Source organism: Patella vulgata, chromosome 7 (assembly GCF_932274485.2).
Source record: "Patella vulgata chromosome 7, xgPatVulg1.2, whole genome shotgun sequence".
NCBI lineage: Eukaryota > Metazoa > Mollusca > Gastropoda > Patellidae > Patella > Patella vulgata.
The window spans coordinates 15379594-15405721 of NC_065885.2; the positions used below are offsets into that span (position 1 = coordinate 15379594).

Sequence of the window (26128 nt, forward strand, 5' to 3'; positions counted from 1 at the left end):
GAACTTGTAGGTCACTTCATTCAGTTAATTCATGAACTCGGTAATTTAACAAGGCTTGTATTCTTCAGAACGAAATGGCATGTTTCTTTTTTGTGCGGTGTGTATTTCGAGATTTTCTCCATGACTGATTTATCTGCTAGATGAAAACGTAAAACACTTTCGCTTTCAGGTGTGAATGCACTTGATAGTTGTTGATGCTTAAAGTCGGGAGAAAGAGAGAGAGAGAGATAACGTCACCATTACTAGTAAAATAACTGAATTTTGAATTCTGGTTGAAAGTGATGAATCCGGGTCTTATCCATGGTTACAGGGCTAAAATAGACAGACGCACATTTGATTCTTTACGTTTACAGCACTGTGGATGGAGACAAAGATATGTTAACTTTAAATATTGTATTGTAGACTACTGTGTAACTGTTGTGACATAAAAGCATTTAGCAAAACACTATCGTTGTTCAAGTTACTTATTTCGGTATCGTAAGGAAAATCTGCCAGATCGTGTCTAAGAGCGGCACGGGGATAATGTACATCGTTCCTGGTCAATTGTACTCTAGCAAAGTTTTATATTATTTGTTTCAGAAAGCTAATTTCAACAGTAAGTCTTGTTTTAAATGAAATAAAATGGGGTTTAACGTCCAACTATTCTGCCCCGCTTGGGCTAATGAAGACGGGGATACGTCATACAGTGTGCTATGAGGGAAATTCCATCTGAAAAGTGATCTTTAACGTGAACGCCAATGTGTACATTGGGCGTCGGTTTTTCGTCCCATCAGAACGACTATACGTTGTCCCTTGCCAGACCCGTGGTCCTGCACCGTTGATAAGGAGGAGCCACAGTGTTTTTTGTTGTTGTTTTCCGTTGTTTTTTTAAACACTATAGCTATATATATTTTCAGGTAAGTTGAATAACAAAATATACCTATATCGACCCCTATCCCTTTCAGTTTTTTTTACATATTTACATTGTATATTGTATTATATTCCAGTAACATTGTGAAGTTTCACCAAATCCCTGACCATTTCGGGGTGGGATGGCTGAATGGTTAGCGTGCGCGCGCTGTATCATAAAGTCTGTCATTGAGTCGACTGGCGTGGTTTCGAATCCCCGGTTGTACGTGGCAAGGAGTAGGGTCGCCTGTCCAACCTCGTGGGTTTTCTCCGGGTCCTCCGGTTTCCTCCCACTGCTAAAGACCCCTACGCGCAAGCGAATTATGTAAATAAAAAATTAAACCATATGTTAGTCCCGAAATGACCTAGTTTGTGTCGAGTGGACGTTAAACCCCATTTTTTCTCTCTCTCTCCCTGACCATTTCAGTAATTTTAATCAAACCTCTGTTATGTGTCTTCATCTGTATACATCAGGGGCCGGTTGTTCAAAGCTCCGTTTACTTATAACGACCTGTTAACGGAGAAAAAGCTTGTTGCTGAATCCCCGTTAACTTTAACATGTTGTTATATTTAACGATGATGTTGGGCTCCGTTATTTGTTTAACGATGGAATTAGTCGGCTGTCAGTCGAAGCATACCCAAGTAGCAAATATCTATAGATTACGAGTGTAGTTTCCTATAGAATTATATAGAGCATTCTAGAATGTTTCTTGGGGAGTGGGAGGGGTTGGTATCACATATTCTATCGGATGAAATTCTATAGAGGAAATAACAGCACCAAATATTTTACAGTTTCTATAGTGCAGATCCTATAATTTTCCTATAGATTTATGCTACAATTTCTATAGTAAAATACTATAGTATTCTAATTCTATAGATTTTCTTTCCAGTGTTTTCTGTTGGAAATTCTGCAGTTATTATTTTGTCTTTAATCAAGTTTTGAGAACAGACTGCACAGTTGTCCCCCAATCTTAAGTTTCTTGTACATTGAATTTACAAAAATAAAATTCAGCCAATGGCCAAACAGATATTAGTTCGTTAGCTAAAGTTTAATTAAATTGGCTTTCCAGCAACAGATATTTAACAGACCGTTAACAAACGACACGTTAGCAAGATAACGATCGTTAAAAAAACTGAGTTTTGAGCAACCGGTACCAGATATAAATATTCACGAGTTATTCTGTGTTGGAGATGTTGAGACGAGTTAATTCAGGTAGAATAAAGAATTTGACCTACATTTGTTACCTATTATTTGTTTAATCATGGTAATGAGTGGGATGAATTGTACAAACTTTAATTGAACTTGTGGGTCATTACATTCAGTTAATTCATGAACTCGGTATTTTAACAAGGCTTGTATTCTTCAGAACGAAATGGCGTGTTTCTTTTTTGTGCGGTGTGTCTTTCGAGATGCTCTCCATGACTTATTATCTGCTAGATAAAATCGTAAAACACTTCCGCTTTCAGGTGTGAATGCAATGAAATGAAATGAAATGAAATGGGGTTTAACGTCCTACTGTTTTGCTCCTATACTGGGCTAATGAAGAGGGCAGATGTGAATGCACTTGATAGTTGTTGATGATTAAAGTAGGGAGAGAGAGAGAGAGAGAGAGAGAGAGTATTGTCCACACGACACAAATCCGGGTCATTTCGGGACTAACACATGGTTCAATTTTATTTCAATAATTCGCTTGCGCGTGTAGTCCATGTGTGTAGGCAGATATTCATAAACAATTTGATGAATTGGTTTAAAGTAGCTAAGTCTCTAACTCAATATCATCAAAAATCTTCGACCATTGAAAACACGAATTATTTGTCAATTCAAATCAACATTGGTCTGGTGATCTTACAGGGAAAATGGGCTTCTAATATCCAATATTCAAGACAAAATAAACATTTTACCATTGGTACACGAATCGTGTACCATAGTGCGTTTCAGCGTCATTTGCAAGAAGGGACTCAAAGAACAGGGCTAGACATATTCCACAAGTCATGTCAAATGGTGACACTATATTCTTATCTGTAGAGCATGCGCAATAAATACCATCGGTGTAGACTGGAAAAACCAGACGCTAAAGATTGCGATTCCCATGAGACTTTTGGCGTATTTCGCCGAACATAACTGATTAGAAATTACAGTAAAAACAGAAACGATTGAATGTAAATCAGTTTAAATACATTCATATTACATTATTATATGCGTTGCGACCCATTTTTGTCAATTTCTAGGTCCCAAATATTAGCGACTTAGCTCCTTTAACTTTAACTATGATTTTCAGTTAGTCATAAGTCTAAAGTGTCCAAAATGGGTTGATGGACTTTCGGCTCACTTTGCTAAATGTCAGTTTGGCGGCTATCTTTAAAAATGACCGCCGTTTTTTTTTATTTGTAAAAGTGCGAGTCGGGGAAGCCTTCATAACTCCACACAGTTTCACCTATGGATATGTAATATAATATAATTCTGCATCTGCTGGCATATGATATATGTTGTTTAATCAATACTATCAGTTTTAAAATAAAAGATTAATCTGAAAAAAGCAACATTTTCATGTCTGTTCATAAGTTTACTAACAAATCGTGTTCAGACCCATATAAGTCAAATTATCTATTTGGTCAACTAAAGTAATTTAATAGATATAAGAACATTGATCATAAAAAAATCTCTAATATGAGTGTTCCAAATCCAAGATGGCCACCAAATTTCCTAAAATGGCAAATTTGTCAGATAATAGTCATTTCATTGTTTGATATGACATGTACTATCCAATTGAAAGGGTGCTCAGTGTTGCTGCAATATGTTCGAAAATAGATAATGTAAAATGAATAATTTGAATATTCCATTCAAATTACTCTATTGCGAGTGAAGATATTAGCCTTTGAAGGTTTGACAAGGCGTGTGCAATAATTTCAACCACCGTACTGGTTGTTCGAAGCTAAGTCTCGCTCCTCCATTTTTAGATTAAATCATAATATGGCTGAACCGTCCTAATCTATTTAATATCGGAGAAATCCGAAGCCATCAAGAGTTGGTTATGGCCTGGATCAGTTAATTAATGTCTAATTAATAATTTAGAAAACATTTCAGGCCCAAAGAAAGACCTGCAATAAACATATTTAGCTCTTGCATAGTGTATGTTTAATTTAAACAAAAAGTTTGGAAAATCCAAATAGCGGCCAGAATTTCCGTAAAATGAATGATTTGTTTTAGACAATTGTCAATTTTCTGTATTATATAGCTTATAATATCTCTTTTTATAAGGTTTTCAGAGTCACTGAACTTGAATAAAAACTCAAAAATGAATGCTGAAAATGATTTTAATGATAATGCTAAAAATGACACATCTTATCCGACCCTCCACCCCACCCCATAAACAATACAATGGGGCATATGGAATTGATTATACTGGATCTCACAGATCACAAGACATTTCGCCAAAATAGTGAGGCATTTTAATTTAATCTCCTATGCCTTTGCACCATTTTTAGCCGTATTGAGAATTATTTATGATATACCCAGTTGTTAAGAATTTAGATTCTCTTATTCGTTCAGAAATGGTAATGTGGTCCGTTTTTACATTAAAGACTCTATGTCCGGCAACTCTTGTCGTAAAGTCTAGTAGGAATGCAGCCAAATTTTTTTAGCTTGCTTAGAAACACAGTTCCGCTACAAGGTCCTCCCTACTAAACAAACTATACATTTTTTGGAAAGCGTATAACACAATCCAAGCAAATTGTTTTAAGGTCAGATGAAAATTGTGATAATTGTCAAGTAAATGCTATATTTATACTGACAATTACACATATGATAGGACAGGCTTATCTTTGCTCCGTGAGGTGAACAACATTGTTCTCTCCAACCAGGCCCGAAATTTCTTTTGAAAAAATTGACTGTAAATGGTGCTTTCTAGAGTATATCCTGGTGTTTTTAGCTTATGCATATATCTTAAGAATTCATCAAAAACGCCGTTAATTCATGACTACGCAAGAACATTAACTAGTTTAGGAATCCCTAGTGTCCATCCCTAAAAAGGGAGGCGAAAGGTATGATGTTAAAACGTGTTTAAAATTCCTGCATTACTTGAATACTTTAATTATCAGTAAAAATACGCCATATACGCCGTGCGGAACAAACCTTTCCGTTTCATCGAAAATTCCAATAAATAATTCATTTTTAGAGATCAATTTTAAATTCAGTGTCTACGAAAATCCTATATATTATATATCACAACCCTTACCTTACGTGATACTCACTCATCCTGACTAGAAATTCGTTTTTCGTTAAATTTTGGCGGCCATTTTAGAAATCAGACAGAACCCCAGCCAAACATGGCGTCACAAAAGTGACATAATCTCAAAATGGTCTTCAGTGACAAATTTTGACACAGAAACAACCCGTCCCCAAATATCGTTTCGATTGTGGCACATTAGCTAAACGTTCACTAAGTTTGTGCCCTGCCTCGCCGATGTTCAACATTTTAAATTTGACAGTCTACTTCAGAATTTTGTTGAGTTTGCGACAACCGCAGCTGTACAGGGAGCACCACTGGACGTGTTTATTTATGCCAAATGAATAACTTAAGAAGACCACACACATAATTTGGCTAAAATTACTCAGAACATCGTTTGGTAGTAAACTTATAAAATAAATCATGAAAACGTTGCTTTTTCCAGAATAATCTGTTGATTTGGAAAATATTATATGATTCATTCAACAACAAGTATCATATAGCAGCAGATGTAGCATTTTCTTGCGAACATTGTGAGCCATATTCCATATCTATAGGTCAATCTGTTCAGGAGTTATGAAGGTTTTCCTGATGCGCTCAATTTTAATGAAATAACGGCGGCCATTTTAAAGATGACCGCCAAAATGGAATTTAGCAAAGTGACCCGGAAGTCCATCAACCAAACTGAAAATCATGGTTGAATTTATTCATCAAATTGGTAATGATGCTCCAAAATCCGACGTCTGTCACGTGGACTAGTAGTGGTCTTCAGCAGTGGGAGGAAACCGGAGAACCCAGAGAAATCCCACGAGGTTGGACAGGTGACCCGACTCCTTGTCACATACAACCGGGGAATCGAAACCACGCCAGTTGACTCAATGACAGACCTTATTATACAGCGCGTACGTGCTAACCATTCGGTCATCCAACCCCTCTTAAAGTCTGGAGTCTTGACACTTAAGAGAAAGGGGGCTTGAGCCAAAGTATCGACACATTTGATCAACTCTCATATTTTCGGCAATATTTACATTTGAAAGGTACTGTCAAGAACAATTAACGGAGAGAGAGAGAGAAATGGGGTTTAACGTCCACTCGACACAAACTAGGTCATTTCGGGACTAACACATGGTTCAATTTTATTTCAATAATTCGCTTGCGCGTAGGGGTCTTTAGCAGTGGGAGGAAACCGGAGGACCCGGAGAAAACCCACGAGGTTGGACAGGCGACCCTACTCCTTGTCACGTACAACCGGGGAATCGAAACCCCGCCAGTTAACTCAATGACAGACCGTATGATACAGCGCGCGCGTGCTAACCATTCGGCCATCCAACCCCCACAAATAACAGAAAACTCTTCAGTGGAGGGCCCGGTTTAGTCCTATATATCGACCTAATATATAAGGTTATCTGTTTGTCGTCACCTTTACAAATCCTGGCCTTATGTCGTAGGCAAATAAACCAAGGCCACACAAGTAGAGCAAAACAGTAAACCCGATAGCTATAATATTGGGGCTTAGAAGAATAAGTAATGGCAAATATACAATAAGAATCGTGAATGAATATTCAGACAGTGTGTTCCGGAAACACTTGGAGGCGCTACGAACACGACACTAGCGGTCAAATTGAACATTTATTGGGGGGTTTATTGTTTTACTCTCGAACATTTTGAAGTCTTGCAAATTGCCGTTCCCTAGATAAATGAAACTAAATGGGGTTTAACACTTGGATAATGAAATGAAATGGGATTTAACGTCCTACTGTTCAGCTCCGACTGGGCTAATGAAGACGGGCATACGCCATGCAGTGTGCTATGAGGGAAATTCTTGCCCATGTGGCGGCACTATGGCCCACTCTTATATCGAATTCCAAATGCCAGGGATTTTTTTTACGTGTACGCCAATGTATACAGGGGACCTCTGTTTTTTCGTTCCATCCGAACTTGGATAATAAAGACGGACATGCCATGCAATGGGCTACGGTCTACTCTTATATCGAATTCCAACAGCCAAAGGCTCTTTTACGTACACGCCAAGTACATGGGGCCTCTATTTTTCATGCCATCCGAAGTAGAAATTTTGAAAAGAAAATAACTCAAAGCAACCAGTTGACAATTGGACCAGGTCATGCGCATTATAGACTTGAATTTAACGACTATCAGTATAGTGTATAGCGATGACCACTGCATGGATATAATTTATGAAGCAATGGTGACTCAACTGTTTGCCACAAACCTTTCAATAGTTTGGATATGGGCCCTGTATGGACTACACTATCGTACTTTATGTACACTGTGTAGATGATTGCATTGCATATCCAATAAGAGGGGACAAAGTCCTTATCTAGATAAACAAACAATGACATAGGCGTTTCTCCAACCATATAACTACACTTGTAACCCTAGGATTTTTGTTAGGAGATATTTCAACAACATAGATCGAGACACGAAGGTAGGAAGTTCATCTTTATTTTTATATAGTCTATTGAGTATTAACTGTTTTAAACTAGATTCTTAATACATTTCATCAAGAAATTATCTAAAGGTAAAAAAACACACTTTACATAAGACTTAGGGTGGATAGAATAAAGTCTTTACAAAAGTTGTTTTAAACAATATTATTTTATTTCGGGTGCGACGTGAGAATATACAGTTATCTGCATTCTGAGCCGGAGGAAGGGCATTTTTTTAGCAAAGTAGTTGGGCATTTTTTAGTATAGCAAGTAGTTATCGTCGATTGCAGAATAGTGTAGTCACGATTGTCATTGCTACCGTTGTTACGATAATAAACAAAGTCGCGATTAACCATTGTTAAATTTAATCATTAACCGCAAATTGTATTTCAATCTGTTGAAAAACTAGAGCATCTGATGTGATGAAGAGTTTAGTTAAATCTAATAAAATGCACCTTTAAGATTAACTTACGAATTGGTGTAGAACAGAATATGTGTATAAAATAAAGGGTTCAACCCGTAATATTTCTTGTTTGCGCTGTATTGAAATGCTACTATCTAAAAACATAAGTTTATACTATTTCACTGAAAATCGTTTTTTAATGAGTTTCTTTTTCAAATGATAATCAAATTTAATCCCTCATTGTGTTGTACAGTCTAGGATTTGATTAATAATAGTATTCATTAATTATTATAAAGGTTTTCTGTAGTAATCGTAATATACTTTTTATCAGTAACAGACATGTGGTAGGATGATACATTGATTAGAACGGTCGTTGGGTCAAGAATATTAAAGTTACAATTTCATATTTTCACACTTAAAATTCATTTACACCGGAAATAATAACACATTTACCTCCCAATTACCTCCCTTGTTTTCTATTCTCCACCATGGAGTAGTTATCTTCAAACGTTGGAATTTGAAGATGAAAATCATATTTTTGCCAATTTCTCAACTGGCAATAGTGAATTATACGATTAATAGGATTATTCTTTAACAAGGTAGGACTGTTTATAGATACCATCTATTTTAAGGCTTTATTTTAATAAATTGTAAAAATATGAAATTGCAACTTTAATTCTTTTTTGGCTGGGCGTGAATGGCGAATATTGGGTATTAAGGGGTAACTTACTCCAAAGGGAACATGTTTTAAAGCAATTTTAATCCAATACATTTAGGTTATCTAAGCCACAACTACAAAAAATCAAAATGGTGAAAGCAAAGAAATGGATATTAAAGAAGCAGTTTGAGGGTTTACCAAAAAAATCGGATTTTGAGCTGGTTGAAGAAGATTTATCACGTGATTTAAAAGATGGAGGTGAGAAAAAGTAGATGATTTTGTAATTTGTATAGAAAAGGAAAACCCCAGAAATCTACGGACAACAGATTAAACAAGTGACAGTTAGAAAACTTTAAATCTGCTTAAATTTGTGTGAACTCCTCACCCCAAATCTCGGGTAATGCATTCTTTATGTTTCTAGGTTACCATTTCGTAATTAGTTGCTAAGGTTACATAGCTGGCTCTCTCTCCTTTTGTATATTTGTATATTATATATTAGTTGTTTTAGCATTGATGAAACTTCTTAAATATAATCTGTCAGAGTCGTTTAGTAATTGGATAGAGCAATACACAAAAGCACATACTTATGGAAAAACAGCTACTTATTTATTTGGGCAACGTTTCGAAGAGTATTCTCTCAACGTTATCGAGCTAATACAGTAATTCTTAAATATACATGCAATGTCAGTCATATCATTTGATGCGACATACTACAAATAAAACCCTTGACTATTTTCGTCATTCGTTCGTCGTTCTATTCATCACATCACTAGTCGCTATATCGACCCAAAAAAAGGAGCAGATTTAAAAAGTTTCTAGTTTATACTACTAATTTGAAGGCATGTCTCCTAATAGACACCAGTGTGCTGATCGTAGAAATTGTGTGTAAATTTACGCGTTTTGTTTTAAATTCTACACAAGCTTGCGTTAATGCTATACAAAAAGAACACAAGCTTGTGTAGTTGATTTCGAATAGCAGGATTTTCTTGTACTGTGTATAATATATTTAATTTGTGTCTGTACATATGACTACCGAACGTTCTAGTTTCTTTGCTGGCCTTTATTCAGTCCAGCTCTTAAGAAATTTGACGGGATTATTTGGTAGCTATCCAATGGAATATATGTGTTATTATAAAGATACCACAGTGATATATACTACACGGAAAAATATCAACGAAATTATACTACACGGAAAAATATCAACGAAATTAGCATTACATTTCTTTGAATTTGTGTTGTAGTAGACCATTACTGCTGTATATAAATGACTGTAACATGGCAAGTGAATTTGATCGAAGTCAGTTCCCTTTGCCTCCTATATCTGTATCAAAGTTCAATGTTGTATCTAAGTGACGGGATTATGGTTTATAACGCGTACGTTTAAGATCATAAGATCTGCCATTGATTCAAATTGCGTAGTGTCTATTCCCCGCTGGTAGGTGATAGGGAGTTGGGTCTGCTATATGTCCAACCTCGTGTGTCCTCCGGTTTCCTCCCACCGCTAAAGGCGCCTACGCGCAGGGGTATTATTAAAATAAACATTTAAATCATAGTGTTGGTACGAAATAACCTAGTTCGTGTCAAGTGGGCGTTAACCTCTCTGGTGTGTCCCTCGGTTACCTCCCACTGCTAAAGGCCCCTACGCTACATTTTTTATATTATATATTTATCGGATATATAGGTTATCATGAATATATTATATATGGACTACACTTGTAAAGATTAAAGTCTTTTCACTTGTTTGCGTTTGGGCCACACATAAATAGACTGAAATGAAAATTACCATAAGACCATATGCGTATATCCACTGCTCTTCCATTAGCCTTATATAATGGAATGTGGTTTAAGTCTCGACAGTTCAATACTTCGGTTATATTGATATAAATAAATGGTATTGTTTATTTCTTATCAACTCACGTCCGGATTTCGAACCTGCTGCACTTAAGCCGGTAGTCCAGTGATCTGGCCACTCGAATACAACGGCCCTACAATAATATAGTCGTGTTCCAGTGATTTTGATGGATTTATTTTTAAATCTTAACACGTTACAATTTTTTACAAATATATTTTTTTCGAATTAAAGTATTTGCCTTTCAGTAATTATTTATAAAGAATTTATTTTCATTCTGCTTGATACTTGTATATATTTCCATAGAGTCATACTGTGTATACATGACCTTAGTATTTGTGGTCTATTTACCCAAGTAATATCATATTTCTATAGAGTCGTACAGTGTATACATGTCCTTAGTTTGTCGTGTACATGACTGTAGTATTTGTCGTCTATTTACTCAAGTAATATCATATTTCTATAGAGTCGCACAGTGTATGACATGACCTTAGTTTGTCGTCTATTTACCCAAGTAATTTCATATTTCTATAGAGTCGTACAGTGTATACATGACCTTAGTATTTGTCGTCTATTTACCTATGTAATATCATATGAAGACCTGATTATTTTGCTCTATATTATTGGATTGTTTAAAATGTAGACAGGATTTATGATATTATATACCTACCTCTTTCTAACTAGAGAAATTAATCACTGTATATGACTATCACATTTACTAAATATATCATATTATTATATAGAATACATACCAATCATCTTAGTATGAAATAAACGCAGTGCGATAAGGGTGTGTTTTAAATTTTCGATCGTAATAAAACTTATCTTTTAATAGGCTTGGTTCCCACTATCACGATTCGCGCTACGATTGAAATCGTGGAGTAATCGTGGTGATCCTATCAGGTTTATAATATATTGTGGTCAGTCGTGACAATCGTGTTGATCGTATCGAAATGTACCCGAACGTATCTACACGTCCCAGATCGTGGACTTAATAGGGACAAACCTATCGTAACACATCGCACGACAGTGGGAACCTAGCATAAACAACGTAAATGAAATGAAATAGGGTTTAACGTTTTGCGTCCTACTGTTCTGCACCGACCGGGAAAATGAAGCCGGACATGCGCCATACCGTGTGGTATGGCAGGAATTTCGATTTCCAACACTGTCGTGGTTTCGTTTACGCACACGCCACTGTGCACACGAGAGCTCGTTTTTTTCCTGAGCCACCGCGGGTCCCTAAACAACATAACACATCACATGTTTTATTGAAAAGGGTGTGGTATATTGACCCATGTGTCCAGTCACCTGATACTCAATTTTCATTTCAGGAGTTCACGCCAGTGACCAATACGCTTTATGGGAGATAAATTTATAGGGCTTGTATAATCTATGTTGCATCAATAAAAAATATACCCTTACAATTAATAGAAAAATATAAATACGATAGTAAATAATAAGATCATTTAAGTAATAGTATCATCGTGACAGAGGATGTGTGTCTTCATTATGCTGTGTATAAACTACTTAAAGAATGTGTAGGGGTAACCTTTTTAAACAAAAAGCAAACAAAAAACTCTTCCCTCCGCATGTTTGCTTTATCCAATTATGCGTTGCGGCGATGACGGGCCTCACCTTCAACTGTAAACATTAACCTTTAAACATCACCCCATGCTTCAATAAAAAATAATACCGTCGGTCCTAAAGGGAAGTTTCGACAGTAAGTACGTTTATGCCGGACGATGTCGCTTTGCCAATGAACAACGTCGAAGGATTATTGTACAAATATTATATAATTTCAAAAACAAAAGGATAAAATTCACTCTATTATTAATTCAAATTAACATTTAATCTTTCAAATGCGTCCCATAGATATTAGTCAGTGAAGTCAGTTTCAGAATATTTTTTTTGATATTGGTGTGATCGAAAACAAATCTGTGTGATCAAAAATATAAAGTATTTTTTGTTATAAGTTAGTGTTCAGGGTCTGTGGCATTACTCTGTCGACAAAAATATTTCAACACAACATTAATATTTTGTGTTCAAAGTACAGTAAAAGAAATTCGATCACACCAATGCGAGTATTTCACGTGATGCAAAAAGTTTCAAGATAGCTTAACAATTGAAGCCACGCCAACTTTCCCGGAAAGTCAGCGTGAAAGCCTAACACGGTAAAAAAAAAGACCTTTGAAAGCAATTATTATAATTGTGGGAATCTTGTTTAGTACTGATTTGTATTTCATTGAAGCCAAAAAAGCGAACTTTGCTTTTTGTTTTGTTTTACAGAGGTGCTTGTCGAGTCCGCCTACCTTAGTGTTGATCCTTACATGAGGTAATTATTTACGACCAATTAAAGACGTGGCATATCCACCATTTTATCAGTTATGTCAATTACACCCCCCACAGTGACCAATCAAATTAGCCCAAATCGATATCTCTTAGTTACTATTGCTGTAGAATGTATTTGTGGTTGATAAAAACAACTATTGCCAGTGCCAAGTGCTATAAAATAAATGGGAGAAACTCCCAATGGCAACGATTTTAAAGGCTTGATATTGAATATATTATTTATGTGATAGTGTGATATATTATTTAACCACATCTTAAGTGTTGTACACTTGTGGCCGGTGGCTCAATAACCAGGTCCGGGGTTCGATAGCGACGTTAGTCGAGAAACTTCCCCGGAATTTTCCAATGGGACAAAAAACCGAGGTCCCGTGTACGTGAAAGAACCCTTGACAATATGGAATTCGAAATGACAGTAGGCCGTAGCGCCGCTGTCCGGGCAAAATTTCTATTATATCACACTGGGTGTACACCCGTTTTCATTATCCCAGTTTGTGCAACAAAGTAGGACGTTAAACCCCATTATATTTTAAGTATTTTACATACAGTTGTAGGGGGGTGGATGGCTGAATGGTTAGCGTGTGCACGCTGTATCATAAAGTCTGTCATTGAGGCAACTGGCGTGGTTTTGAATCCTCGGTTGTACGTGACAAGGAGTAGGGTCGCCTGTCCAACCTCGTGGGTTTTCTCCGGGTCCTTCGGTTTCCTCCCACTGCTAAAGACCCCTACGCGCAAGCGAATTATTGAAATAAAATTAAACCATATGTTAGTCCCGAAATGACCTAGTTTGTGTCGAGTGGACGTTAAACTCCATTTCTCTCTCCCTCTCTCTCTCTCTCTCTCTCTCTCACATACAGTTGTGCATAGAGTTGGATATTAACTTTTTATTTAAAATGAATATTTTCAGAGTATATAAAAAGACAACAGGGGATGTAATGATCGGTTCTTCAGTGGGCAAGTAAGTACTTACCATATAGACATACTATTATTACTGTTAAATATAGATAATTTAACGGACGTCTATAGGAAGTAGGAAACGACAAATATTTACAGATAATTGTCTTAGGTCATTTGTTAGACTCACGGTACGCATTTTCATTTGTAAGTTTTATATACAAAAACAAAACAAACGCCGGTTAGCGACATGAAGTACTAATGGGGTGGAAAATACAACTGTAGACACCGATTGCATAAGATTACAAAAGAAATATCAACTTATAAATAACAGATTGACGGCCCGTGCTCTACCGGTTCTGTATGAGCCAGCTAGATCTATAACCCATTGGCTATATGTTCGAACCATGCTCTCTGTGTGGAATTGGAATAGTTTAGGGCACCCGTTCTGCTAAATCCGACACTGTACCTGGCTCTATGTTTAATGCAGTACAAACATTCTGCATGATGCACTGTTCTCTTAGCTCTAATATAATAATGGGATCGGGGTCAACAACACATCGGCATGCTTTGTGACCTAGCCTTCTAGAACCAGACAGAAAACATCTTCGCTTGTTTGTTTTGTTCGGTTTACACTTTAATCAATAAATTTGTATATTTCAGAGCATTAAAGAGTAACAAAAAAGTTATTTATCACCCAATAATACATTCTACAATAGATATCGCTTGTGTGATATATTTCATAATCTACTGCGATATCTCTCTTTACATGTATTTGATTGATCAGTTGAAAAGGAACTACTTTTTTTATTTTCAAAGAACAGTTCATTTCTTATTAAAAGTAACTGGGTTTTTTTTTTATTAAAAATGAACTATTGTTATTCAGTTGACCTTGCTGGAAACAATGGCTCAATATAAAGGACTTTGCAATGGTTGAATTGCTGTCAAAAAATGATGTATCACTACGCCGTAATGTTCAGTAAAAGTGAAATATACAGCAAAGAATTATATTTATCTATTTGTGCATGTAAGAAGGGATTGGGTGATAAATAAAATCTCCTACTCGTTTTTTTTGATATCAAAAAATATTAACTTGTGTTGATATTTTTTTGATATAAAAAAAGACTGGTAGGAGATTCTCTATATATTTCCGAGTATTAAATAAAATCCTACATTCCAGAGTATTAAAGAGTAACAATAAAGTTCTGTATTTCAAAGTATTAAAGAGTAACAATAAAATCATATATTTCAGAGTATTAAATAAAATTCTATATTCCAGAGTATTAAAGAGTAACTATAAAATTCTATATTTCAGAGTATTAAAAACCAACAATAAAAATTTTAAAGTTGGTGATAAGGTTGTTATTAATGCTGGGTGGAGGACTCATGCTATTGTTTCAGACAAAGTAAATCCGTATGAATTACGTCATTTGGCGCCCTTGGGAGACCTCCCTCTTTCAGCAGGACTTGGTGTTATGGGAATGCCGGGGTATGTAGTGTATTCAATATTTCATGCTCTACCATAGTGAATTTCTACATGTAGTAACTCATGTTGTTACATTTTCTTAAGCTCTCACTAAATTTAGACTAAATTATGTACATGTACTCAAAAGAAACATACTGTAATCAACGCAAAAGTTACTGAAATTGCTACTATTCGAGATCTCCACCACCAGGGTCGTAAAAAAAACGTTTTTGCTCAACTCAAATTTTACTCAAGTTTCGGTCATTTGTTATTTGTTATGAAATCTATCACGAACTCCCTTTTGAGTAAATTGAGTAAATATGTGATTTATTGTCCCCTGTCTGAAATATAATTATTACATTAAAACGCTATTATAATCATAAACTATATATATATATATATATACCTATCTTCAGAATGACGGCTTATTTTGGATTAGTTGATGTCTGTAAACCTAAAGTAGGAGAAACAGTTCTAGTTAATGGCGCTGCAGGGGCAGTAGGGAGTGTTGTTGGACAGCTGGCTAAAATAAAAGTATGTACCTTTAATTGTATTTACTACACAATGTACCTTTATTTGTATTTACTTCACAAATGTACTGTTTTGTTATCTTTTGTTGGCGAACATAGTCCAAATTGTCAAGTGTAGTCTTTATGATGCAAATGCCGCAATAATGTATTTTTCTTTAATTAAAGGGATGCACTGTGATAGGATTTGCTGGAACTAAAGAAAAGTGTGATTGGTTAAAGAGTTTAAATTTCGATCACGTGTTTAATTATAAAGAAACAGATGTAAAGACAGCTTTAGACAAGGCAGCACCTAAAGGAATCGATATTTACTTTGATAATGTAAGTTGTTAAAACCTTCCATAATTTCATGGCTGCATACCACAGCCTGGCCATTATCATCTAAACTTCTAGATCGGTGCGCAGTCAGAATTCTATGACGGGGCCTATTTTCGAAAACCAAGTTTTTTTTTATATACGCCCACATCGGATCTCACATTTATTGTCACTTGCGTCAGTCGTGAGTCGTCCGTCGGCGAGTCCAATTTAACACTCGGTCAGTCCGTTCAAATTTTGACTGTTACAGGCAAGTAGAGAGAGAGGGGGGGGGGTCTTTAGGAGTGGGAGGAAACTAGAGGACCCAGAGAAAACCCACGAGGTTGGACAGGCGACCCTACTCCTTGTCATATACAAGCGGGGAATCGAAACCACGCCATTTGACTTAATGACAGACCTTCTGACCCAACGCGCTCGAGTTCATCATTCGTGCACCCAACCCCACTAAAACTTGGTTGGAATGTTAAGAATAACATCAATGACATATATTATGGAGGATTAATTCGATGGCATATGTGGGAGTCTCCCCACCTCCGTTTACTTTCCAGCTCATGAAATCTTTGGAACATGATGCGAGAATTTCATATTTTCTAAGAAATTCAAAACATAATTATTTGTATGTCTTTTGCTCAGTAGGTTGTCAACTCACTATTATACGATCGTAGGTATCATTCGCACACTTAAAAATCATTCACCCCGGAAATAATAACACAATTACCTCCCTTGTTTTTCTATTGCCCCCCCATGGAATAGCTATCTTCAAACGTTTGAATTTGAAGTTGAAAATGATATTTTTGCCAATTTCTCAACTGGCAATAGTGAATTAGAGGATTAATAGGATTATTCTTTAACAAGGTAGAACTGTTTATAGATACTATGTATTTAAAGGCTTTATTTTAATACATTTTAAAAATATAAATGAAAAATATGAAATTATCGTTTTAAAGAGTTGGTGGGATTTGTTCAGTTTTCTATATGAGATAACTAACATAGCTACCGCATCATAAAGCATGCTCCTTTGAACAGTGAGCAGAATCATGATTTATTATTTCATTTTCAGGTTGGTGGAGATTTCACAGTGGATGCTTTGAATTATATGAACGTCTTCGGTAGAATTTTAGTTTGCGGTGCTATATCCACTTATCACGACGGTTCCAGAAAAATGGGTAAATAGTTAAATGACATCTGTTGATCAAACCGCAATAAAATACTAATTAATATATTATCATATGTTTTGCTATAGCCCCTTGTCCGTGGTGCACGACGGATGACCTGACAAGCACAGTGTCTCTAGTCATTTAGATGGGACACAAAATCGAGGCCCCGTGTACACATAAGTGTACACGCTAGAGACCCCTTAACGGTTGGGATCGAAGTAAGATATAGACCGTAACCGTAAAATTTCATTCATAGCACACTGTAATATGGCGTAAGCCCATCTTCATTAGCCCAGACGGTGCAGAAAAGTAGGACACCAAACCCCTTTTCATTTAATTTTATTTCGCTTTACTACCGACTGAACGATCGAAAGTTAAATCGTTGGCAAAGCTGTAATCAATAATTACTATCTCAGTGTATGAGGCCTTAAGCCCAGCTCACAACCCGTCGTACGAGCTACTACGGACAGTCTGTGGTGGACAATTCCGTCACCGTAGAAGATCACTGACTGACCGTAGAGACGTTTTATCCTACAATTTCATCATGTTTTTGTGGCTGGTCTGTGAGTTACCAAACTCTACGACCCGTGAGTGTTGTGAGCTAGGCTTTAGATAACCAAGTGGCAACGCATATTAAGTTTGAGGTTTTTGTTATTTCAGTGCCCGATCCTTTCATGACATTTCTCCAAAAGAAGTTAACAGTATATGGTTTTATTGTTACCGATGTTTTAAATAGATGGGGTGAAGCATTTCCAGAAATGTTACTATGGTTACAGCAGGTGCGTAGTTTACTATATTTACGTATTGTCTTATAAATGCCGTCGCACACGAGAAACAATTAGTTGAACATGCATTATGCAAGAGCTAAATCTGCCTATTGCAGGTCTTTCTTTAGGCCTGAAATGTTTTCTAAAGTATTAATTAGACATTAATTAACTGATCCAGGCCTTAATCAACTCTCGATGGCATCAGATTTCTCCGATATTAAATAGATTAGAATGGTTCAGCGATACTTTGATTTAATCAAATATGGAGGACCGAGACTTAGCTTCGATCAACCAGTACGGTGGTTGAAATTATTGCACACGTCTGTCAAACCTTCAAAGGCTAATATCTTCGCTTGCAATAGAGTAATTTGAATGAAATTTTCAAATTATTCATTTTACATCATCTACTTTCGAACTATTATAGCAAGAATGGCTAGTTCTTTATCTAAATCTTACATAGTGTATCTTTAACTGAAAGATTTATAAAAATATAATACTATAGTTAATATGCCATGTTTTCGATGGTGGAATATACACCTAATTTATTTGCAGTTAAAATTAAAATTTCACTGTTACCCCCACCCTAGTCTCGATCATCTCAGCCAATATTGTCACAACTATCATCACCCCATCTAATCAGTATTTTTTTAATTGTTGTTTTCATGCGATCCCAATGTCAGATATGACTGAAGGATGTATGATATTGTATACTCTGAGACAAGTAAAATAGAAGACCATCATACAAGAATATTATACGTGTGTAGTTAGAAACCCTTGCTCAATACAATTTATGTCGTTTAGTTGACACATTGCGCCTGTAGAAATAAAAGTTTTTATATTTTTTACATAACTTGATGGATTGAGTGTTATGATGAGACTGATTTTGAACTAATTGAAATAAGATTTTTATCTGGCTTGGATTTCTATAGTTTGCTGACGATCTTACTGTATTTTGTAAGATTTAGATAAAGAGCTGGCCGTTTTTGCTATAATAGTTACAAAATAGATATTGAAAAGGGAATATGTTCAAAATTTCAGTCAAATTACTTCATTCAAAGCGGAACATTGCCATTACTAACATTGTTACGATAATGAATTACGTCTCCATTGGCCATTTTTAAATTCAATTATTAACTAGCAACCGTGTTTAAATCCGTTGAAAATCAAAACCATCCGATAATCTAGAGAGTTGATTATGGGCTTAGTCTGTGAATAAATGTCTAATTATGATTGATGTAACACTAGCGGGTGACCCGGCGCAGCACGGGTTGTGCCCGGAACCGAAAGTAGTATAACATCGAAACCGGAAGTGGTAGCTCTTACATAATACATGTACTCCTTTAACAATTTTCTGTTTTCTTGAAAGTATAATTAGTATTAATGTAGTTGGCTAAAACTTTTATTGCCAAGGAAAGGGCACCACTTCACTTAAAGTCTCGATGCGTCATTTTAGCGCGACAGGAATCACTTGTAAAATAAAATTTGTCAAAGATGAATCTTTAATATTAAACATACATTATGCAAGAGCTAAATCTGATTATTGCAAGTCTTAATTTAGGCTTCAGCTGTTATAGACATTATAAATTAGATCTTTATTTAAACAACAAGCCCAAAATCAACTCTGTAGACCCACGGATGGCTCGGCTACAGCTCGGATTTAAATAGGATTTCACTACAGTAATTGATTAAATCAAATATGGGACAACCTGATGAAAATACGTCAGTTAGATCGAGGCTAAATGATAGAGTGTACTTAGCGAGGCCGCTGTAGAGCGTTTCCGTATGCCATTGAAAACTTTACTTGATAATCGAGATATTTAGGTGGAGTTAACGCCTGTCAATCAAACGATCGGTCAAGGTGAGGACGCATTTCGCTACCATTTCTAGTCAACGATAACTATGTTCAGAGTAAAGTAATTTGACTGAAATTTTCAATATATTCTTCTTTCATCATCTACTTTTGAACTGTTATAGCAAGAATGGCCAACTCTCTATAAAAAAACTCCCATAATGTATCTTTAATATCGGTCCAGTATTGGTTCAGGGCCCTGTTTCTCGAAATCTTAACTAAAGATAAAATCCAAATTTTAGTAGATTCTTCAATTTTGATTGGCTAAGCACTAAAATCAATCTAATGTTATCCAATCAAATCACTAAAATTTGGATTTTATCGTAGTATTTCGTGAAACGGGTCCCAGTTTCGTGCAGTATTTACACAGATATGTGGAATTTAAATGTCATCCATCTATGCTTATGCTGTTCGTTATGTTTGTTGTCGCGAAAATTTAATGATAGACCTAATTCTACTGCTAGCCGGGACATCATCTAGCAATGGTGTTTTGATTTTGTTTTCTTAATTAAATGCTAAAAACAACCTCAATATTAGCGTAGATTAAACCGTGAGAAATTCGATATTTTAGCGAAAACTACATATGAAGAATTTTTGCTTTAAAGGGTCAGGTCAATTTAAAACCAATCTCTTAAATATGTTGTTTTGTTAGATTCACTCACAATAGATAATCCTAATTTTGACGTTAAATTAATTAATAACTGACGTGAGCATGCGCAGTAGAAGGGAAGGGGTTGAACGACATGAAATATTTAAACAAAGCTGAGAAAATGTTTGTGAAAAAAGAAAATATCGCCCTAGGTAAAATTGAATCAATGTCAAACCGGTTATCGCCAGGATTAAAAAATGTTTCCCCGAGTATATTGTTGTAGCATTTGACGGAAATGGCGATCGACACCATGATCACTTTTGGACTGTATGTTGACAATTTAAAATGAAAAATAAAAGTGAGAACAGTAGGCGGGAGATAAAATAACATGGTACGAATCAGATTCTTACGGTGATAATTGGACAGAAAATAATGATATATCAGACAACTTCATCACTTGATATACACACCTGAAACACAGTATTATATTCTTCATCTGGTTTTCTATTTCTTCATTCCGTTTCCATAGAAACAGTAATTATTATTTTAATATCAGCACATTGGGCTATAGCAAATATTATTTGATTTGTATACATTTCAAGATTATTTTTTATTTTTTTTTTTTGGGGGGGGGGATAATAATTGACTAAATTACACTTTTCAGATCTTTTTTTTGTTTTGTGTGTTGTATTTCTGTGACGTTTTATAAAGCGGAAGATTAGATAAAGAGCTGACAGTGCTCTCTATAATAGTCAAAAAATAGATAATGTAAAGGGAGTATGCGGTAAATTTCAGTCAAATTACTTCACTCTGAGTCGAGAAGTCCTCATTTCAATAACACTGTAGTCTCGATTGTAACGATAATAAACAAATCTCGATTATCTATGGTTACGGTTAAAAATTCGAGCCATCAGATGGCATCGAAAGTTGACTATGGCCTTGTAATGTTAATAAGTGACTAATTAATAAGTTATATAACATTTAAGGCCTAAAGAAAGACCTGCAATAGGCAGATTTAGGTCTTGCATAATGTATGTTTAATGCGGCCCCTTTGATAAAATAATGAAATGGCATTTTGTCGCTTCTGTTGGCTATTTAAGTTATGAAAGTGCCGTGAACAAGTTTATTTACTTCTTCTTGATCACAGGGCGAATATGTTTTTTATTTTTATTTTCTTAATTATTTCTATTGATTTTATTAATATTTTTGTTTTACAGGGTAAATTGCAGTTTAGAGAGACAGTTACCGAAGGTTTTGAAAATATGCCGGAAGCTTTTCAATCTCTGTTTTCTGGTGGTAATACGGGGAAGGCAGTTGTCAAAGCTTGAGAAATCAAGACAGAGAATATATTTTATTTTTCATAAAATCAGATTTTTATTTGTTTTTGTTTATTGTCATTAGTCCTTTATTCACAGATTTTAAACACAATACATCTATATGTTTTATTATCAAGTATTAAATATATTATTTTAGCCGAAGTTAACTGACATATACAATTTCTTATGAACACTTTGTGTAAACACAAATTTATTAAAAATGTATTATGTAAGATTTAGATGAATAGCTGACAGTTCTCGATAGAATAATATATAGTTTAAAGATAGCCTAGATAAGTATGCCAGGATGATCTATTGGGTCAAAAGGAGTAGAACTATCCAAATTATGAATGGTTCCATTGCAAATCGCGCAATTATAATTTGAAAATCAGTATTTCTGTGCACGATTCTATAAAGAGGGAAGGTTTTTGACGTCCACTTGACACAATTTATATCATTTTGTGACTGACATATGGTTTGTATATCAACAATTCGCTTTCAAGTAGGGGTCTTTAGCAGTGGAAGGAGGACGGGGGTCCAGATAAAACACACGAAGTTGGGCAGGCGTACAAACTTGGGATTGGAAGCACACCACTTGAATCATTGAAAGACCTTATGATCTAAAACGCATGCGTTAGACCCCTCAACCCCCATAGATACCTTGGTATGACACAATCACTTGACTCTTGAAGATTAGAATCAAAATAGGGGTTTATGTGATCTCTTGAGAAAGATCAATCCATTGGACGTCAATAAAATTGTCAAATTAAACATGTAGCCAGATCGGCCGGGTTTGATTCCGGTGTTGACCGATATTTTCCAGTCTTATGTTCTATGCGTCAATGGAATAGGACAGAGGGTCTGGTAAAAAATGGCGTCTATTAGTTCAGATTGGACGAGAAAACCCGAGGTCCCGTGTACAAGTTAGCGTACGCATACAAGTTGAAAGAGTAGGTGGAAACCCCACTGCCCAGACTAAATTTCCGTCATAGCACACTACATGACGTATACCCGTCTTAATTAGTTCGGGGATCACATTGGCTAAGTGGGTAAGGCGCCTGACAAGGACAGCTGTCTAGTCATTCGGATGAGACGAAAAACCGAGGTCCCGTGTACACATTGGCGTGCACGTAAAAGATCCCTTGACAGTTGGAATTCGATATAAGAGTAGGCCGTAGGCAAAAATTTCCCTCATAGCACACTGTATGGCGTATGCCCGTCTTCATTAGCCCAGTTCGGAGCAAAACAGTAGGACGTTAATCCCCATTTCATTTCATTTCATTTCTTAATTAGTTCGGTTGGGGCATAACACAGCAGGACACTATTTCATCTCATTCCCTTTATCATATTCCCTTATCGAAAATAAAGAAAATAATGGTAAAAACATGAATGCATGAAGGAAAAGATCACAAATGTTCACGCTAAAAATATATTGCAAATTACAAAATATAAATTGTCGTGATTCAGATAATTATTCACAGGGTTTTTTGGGGTTTGTTTTAAAGAGATGAGTTATAAAATTTGATAATGGATTGTCGCTGTGAATAAAAGATGACGCAAGATTGGTATTCTTGGCCTCTAGAAGAAACAAATCATGCAAAGAAAGTAAAACATATAAAAGATTGGACAGATAAGAGACCACAGGCTATGCCGACATTTAAAAGTTAATAATAAAATCTTATATTCAATTCTAAAAACTATTGGTAGCTAGCGAACAAATTAAGGTCTTTGTAATATCAATTGATAGATATTTGCTTATTTGATAAGGAATTTTACAAAAATTGTCGATATGGTTTTCCATGGACAAGTTAGAAACCAATATTACACCGATGTTTCTTGCTGTCTCATGTACGAACAAGATATTTTGTCTTATCAAAGAGTTTCGGAAAGTTGTTACTCATACATGTCCCGAATACATGTTTCATTGTTGAATTTGGAGCGTTCAAAGCTCACATGGTTTAGGTTTGAAGGAAATGTATAATTGGGTGTCGTTAGCGTATAAGTGAAATAATAGTTCATGTTTTCTGACTAAATATCCGAGAGGTTTGGTATAAAGACTAAACAAAATTGGTCCCAGAATGGATCCTAGGGGGATTCCCGAAGCTACATTGTAGAAAGCTGGTGACACATTGATAAGATAATTGGTGCTTTATAAAGTGAAATAAATTTTAGGTGATTTATAGAAAAATAAATAAAATATTTCGTGATTTATAGAAAAATAAAATATTTCGTGATTTATAGAAAAATAAATAAAATATTTCGTGATTTATAGAAAAATAAAATATTTCCTGATTTATAGAAAAAAAAATATTTCGTGATTTATAGAAAAATAAAATATTTCGTGATTTATAGAAATAAAATATTTCGTGATTTATAGAAATAAAATATTTCGTGATTTATAGAAATAAAATATTTCGTGATTTATAGAGATAAAATATTTGGTGATTTATAGAGAAATAAAATATTTGGGGATCTATAGAGAAATAAATGGTGATTTATAGAGAAATAAAATATTTAGTGATTTATAGAGAAATAAAATATTTAGTGATTTATAGAAAAATAAATAAAATATTTAGTGATTTATAGAGTACCAAATAACAGCTTGTTCAAAACAATTGTAAAATAGCATATTTTTTTTATCAAAACTTGTAGACCTTAATTTAATGTTTCGAATGTTGTTATATAAATGGGAATTCTGTCCTCTAAGGTCTGTTGATTGCTTGCTTGAATTTTCCCCAAAACGTGTTCATTTCATGTGGATTATCGTTTGTATTAGGATATACAATATAAGTATGTGATTTAATCTGATACATGACAGTTGCTGGTATTTTATCACGTTTAATATTTTTATAAAGTAATATTAATAACACATCTCGCCCAGTATGCTTACTTTCCATGTCTGCCATATTCATTTCATAAAGACACCAGTAACTTTCAACAAATTCTGGACTCATTACAAGAACCGTTTTTCTGCTCGTCTTAACAGCAGTAACTATACCTTCAGCAATCGGTAAGGAAGGAAGAAAATCCCGGTTGTGGAGACAAAGTTTTAATCCAGCTTCTTCTTCAACTTTTAATCTCATTTGATCCACAAATAATCTGTCATCTTCAGCATAAGAAATAAAGGCATCAAATTCAAAGAACTCATCGTTTTGTGTATGAATCTGGTGGTAACTCCGTGTTCCGTAATATAAGTATCGCAGTTTCCATCGTAGTCTGTACACCAAACACCCAATAATTAAACAAATGATAATTATTGTTACACTGACACAATTAATGAAATCGGGAAGGTGGGACCTGCAGTTTATGCTAAATTCATTCATGATCATGTTCATGTGTTTTAAAGCCACCACTGTGCCGTTGGTATAGGCACATTTATAATCCAATTTGTTTCGGAAAGTAACATTTTGGACACTCCACAGCCAATTGAGAAATGGAACATGTTCACAAATACAAGATAACCGATTATTAGAAAGATCAACAGTTAATTTTCCAGATCGTCCACCGACTCCTTCAAGTTCATGTTGCATAGTTATATTGATAAATTGAATATAGTTGTTGGAAATATCGATGAAAGAAAGGTTCTGCATGTGTTTCAACTCAACATAGAAGATTCCTAATAAATTATAACTAAGATCCAAATATTGACAGTTGACCAGTCCTTGAAATATGTTTTTGGGTAATGAATATAAAGTATTAAAAGATATATCTATGTGAGTAAGCTTATTTAGATTTCTAAATATCAATCCGTTAATGTCTTTATAAAAACTTGGGTGTAGTCTATTGTGCGAAATATTCAACCTTTTCAAAGATGGAAAATTATTGAAAAATTGGTCATCAACGTTGTCACAAATATTATGAGAGAGATCTAAGACCTGTATATTGCCCACTCCAGTAACGTTACCCCGCCAGGTAAAAATGACATTAAACGACGCATAAAGTTCCCGAAGAGAACAATTACCTAATAAAAGTGATGACATTTGGTAGTTTATAGCTAAATAGTTTAATTTCAGTACGGCCAATTTCGGGGGCAGGTGGACATACTTCCTAATACTTTTATCATCAATCTCTTGTCTACATAATGAACATTCACAACTAATATTTGGATAATCTTTTGTAGGTAGTACCGGTATATGCCCCTCTCTTGCAAAATTACTCAGATCAATTTGGATTAAACTGGTTAAATTTTCCAGATCACTCCATAAATATTTCGATGTTGTAAATCTGTTATTTTTGGCGGATATATTTTTCAGTGTGGGCGGTATTTCTGAAACCACACCCCTTTCAAAAATCTCCAATCGGTTATCATCCAGGTGGATTTCTTCGATCTTCGTTTGTTTAAGATACTTTAACATTCGTTTAGTAATGCACATGCATATAGCATTGCTTGGGACAATGCGGTTCGCGTATAACACTCGTAAGGAAGAGT

At 35.2% G+C, this 26128-nt stretch overlaps 2 protein-coding genes across 2 annotated transcripts; one reads left to right on the forward strand and one right to left on the reverse strand.

Annotated features, from left to right (window-relative positions):
• The first annotated feature begins 7452 nt into the window (after positions 1-7452).
• LOC126828315 (prostaglandin reductase 1) lies at positions 7453-21831 on the forward strand. The gene is made up of 10 exons (XM_050558005.2): positions 7453-7560; positions 8741-8880; positions 12761-12806; positions 13728-13778; positions 15030-15203; positions 15596-15713; positions 15875-16027; positions 17082-17187; positions 17839-17957; positions 21601-21831. Exons 2-10 carry the CDS (start codon positions 8772-8774, stop codon positions 21709-21711), a joined length of 987 nt encoding a protein of 328 aa, XP_050413962.2. The 5' UTR covers positions 7453-7560; positions 8741-8771; the 3' UTR covers positions 21712-21831.
• Positions 21832-24401: 2570 nt separating this feature from the next.
• On the reverse strand, positions 24402-25762 carry LOC126828072 (toll-like receptor 4). Its single transcript, XM_056102244.1, has 2 exons — positions 25754-25762; positions 24402-25574 (listed from the first exon to the last, which is right to left on the reverse strand). Exons 1-2 carry the CDS (start codon positions 25760-25762, stop codon positions 24402-24404), a joined length of 1182 nt encoding a protein of 393 aa, XP_055958219.1.
• Positions 25763-26128: the final 366 nt, after the last annotated feature.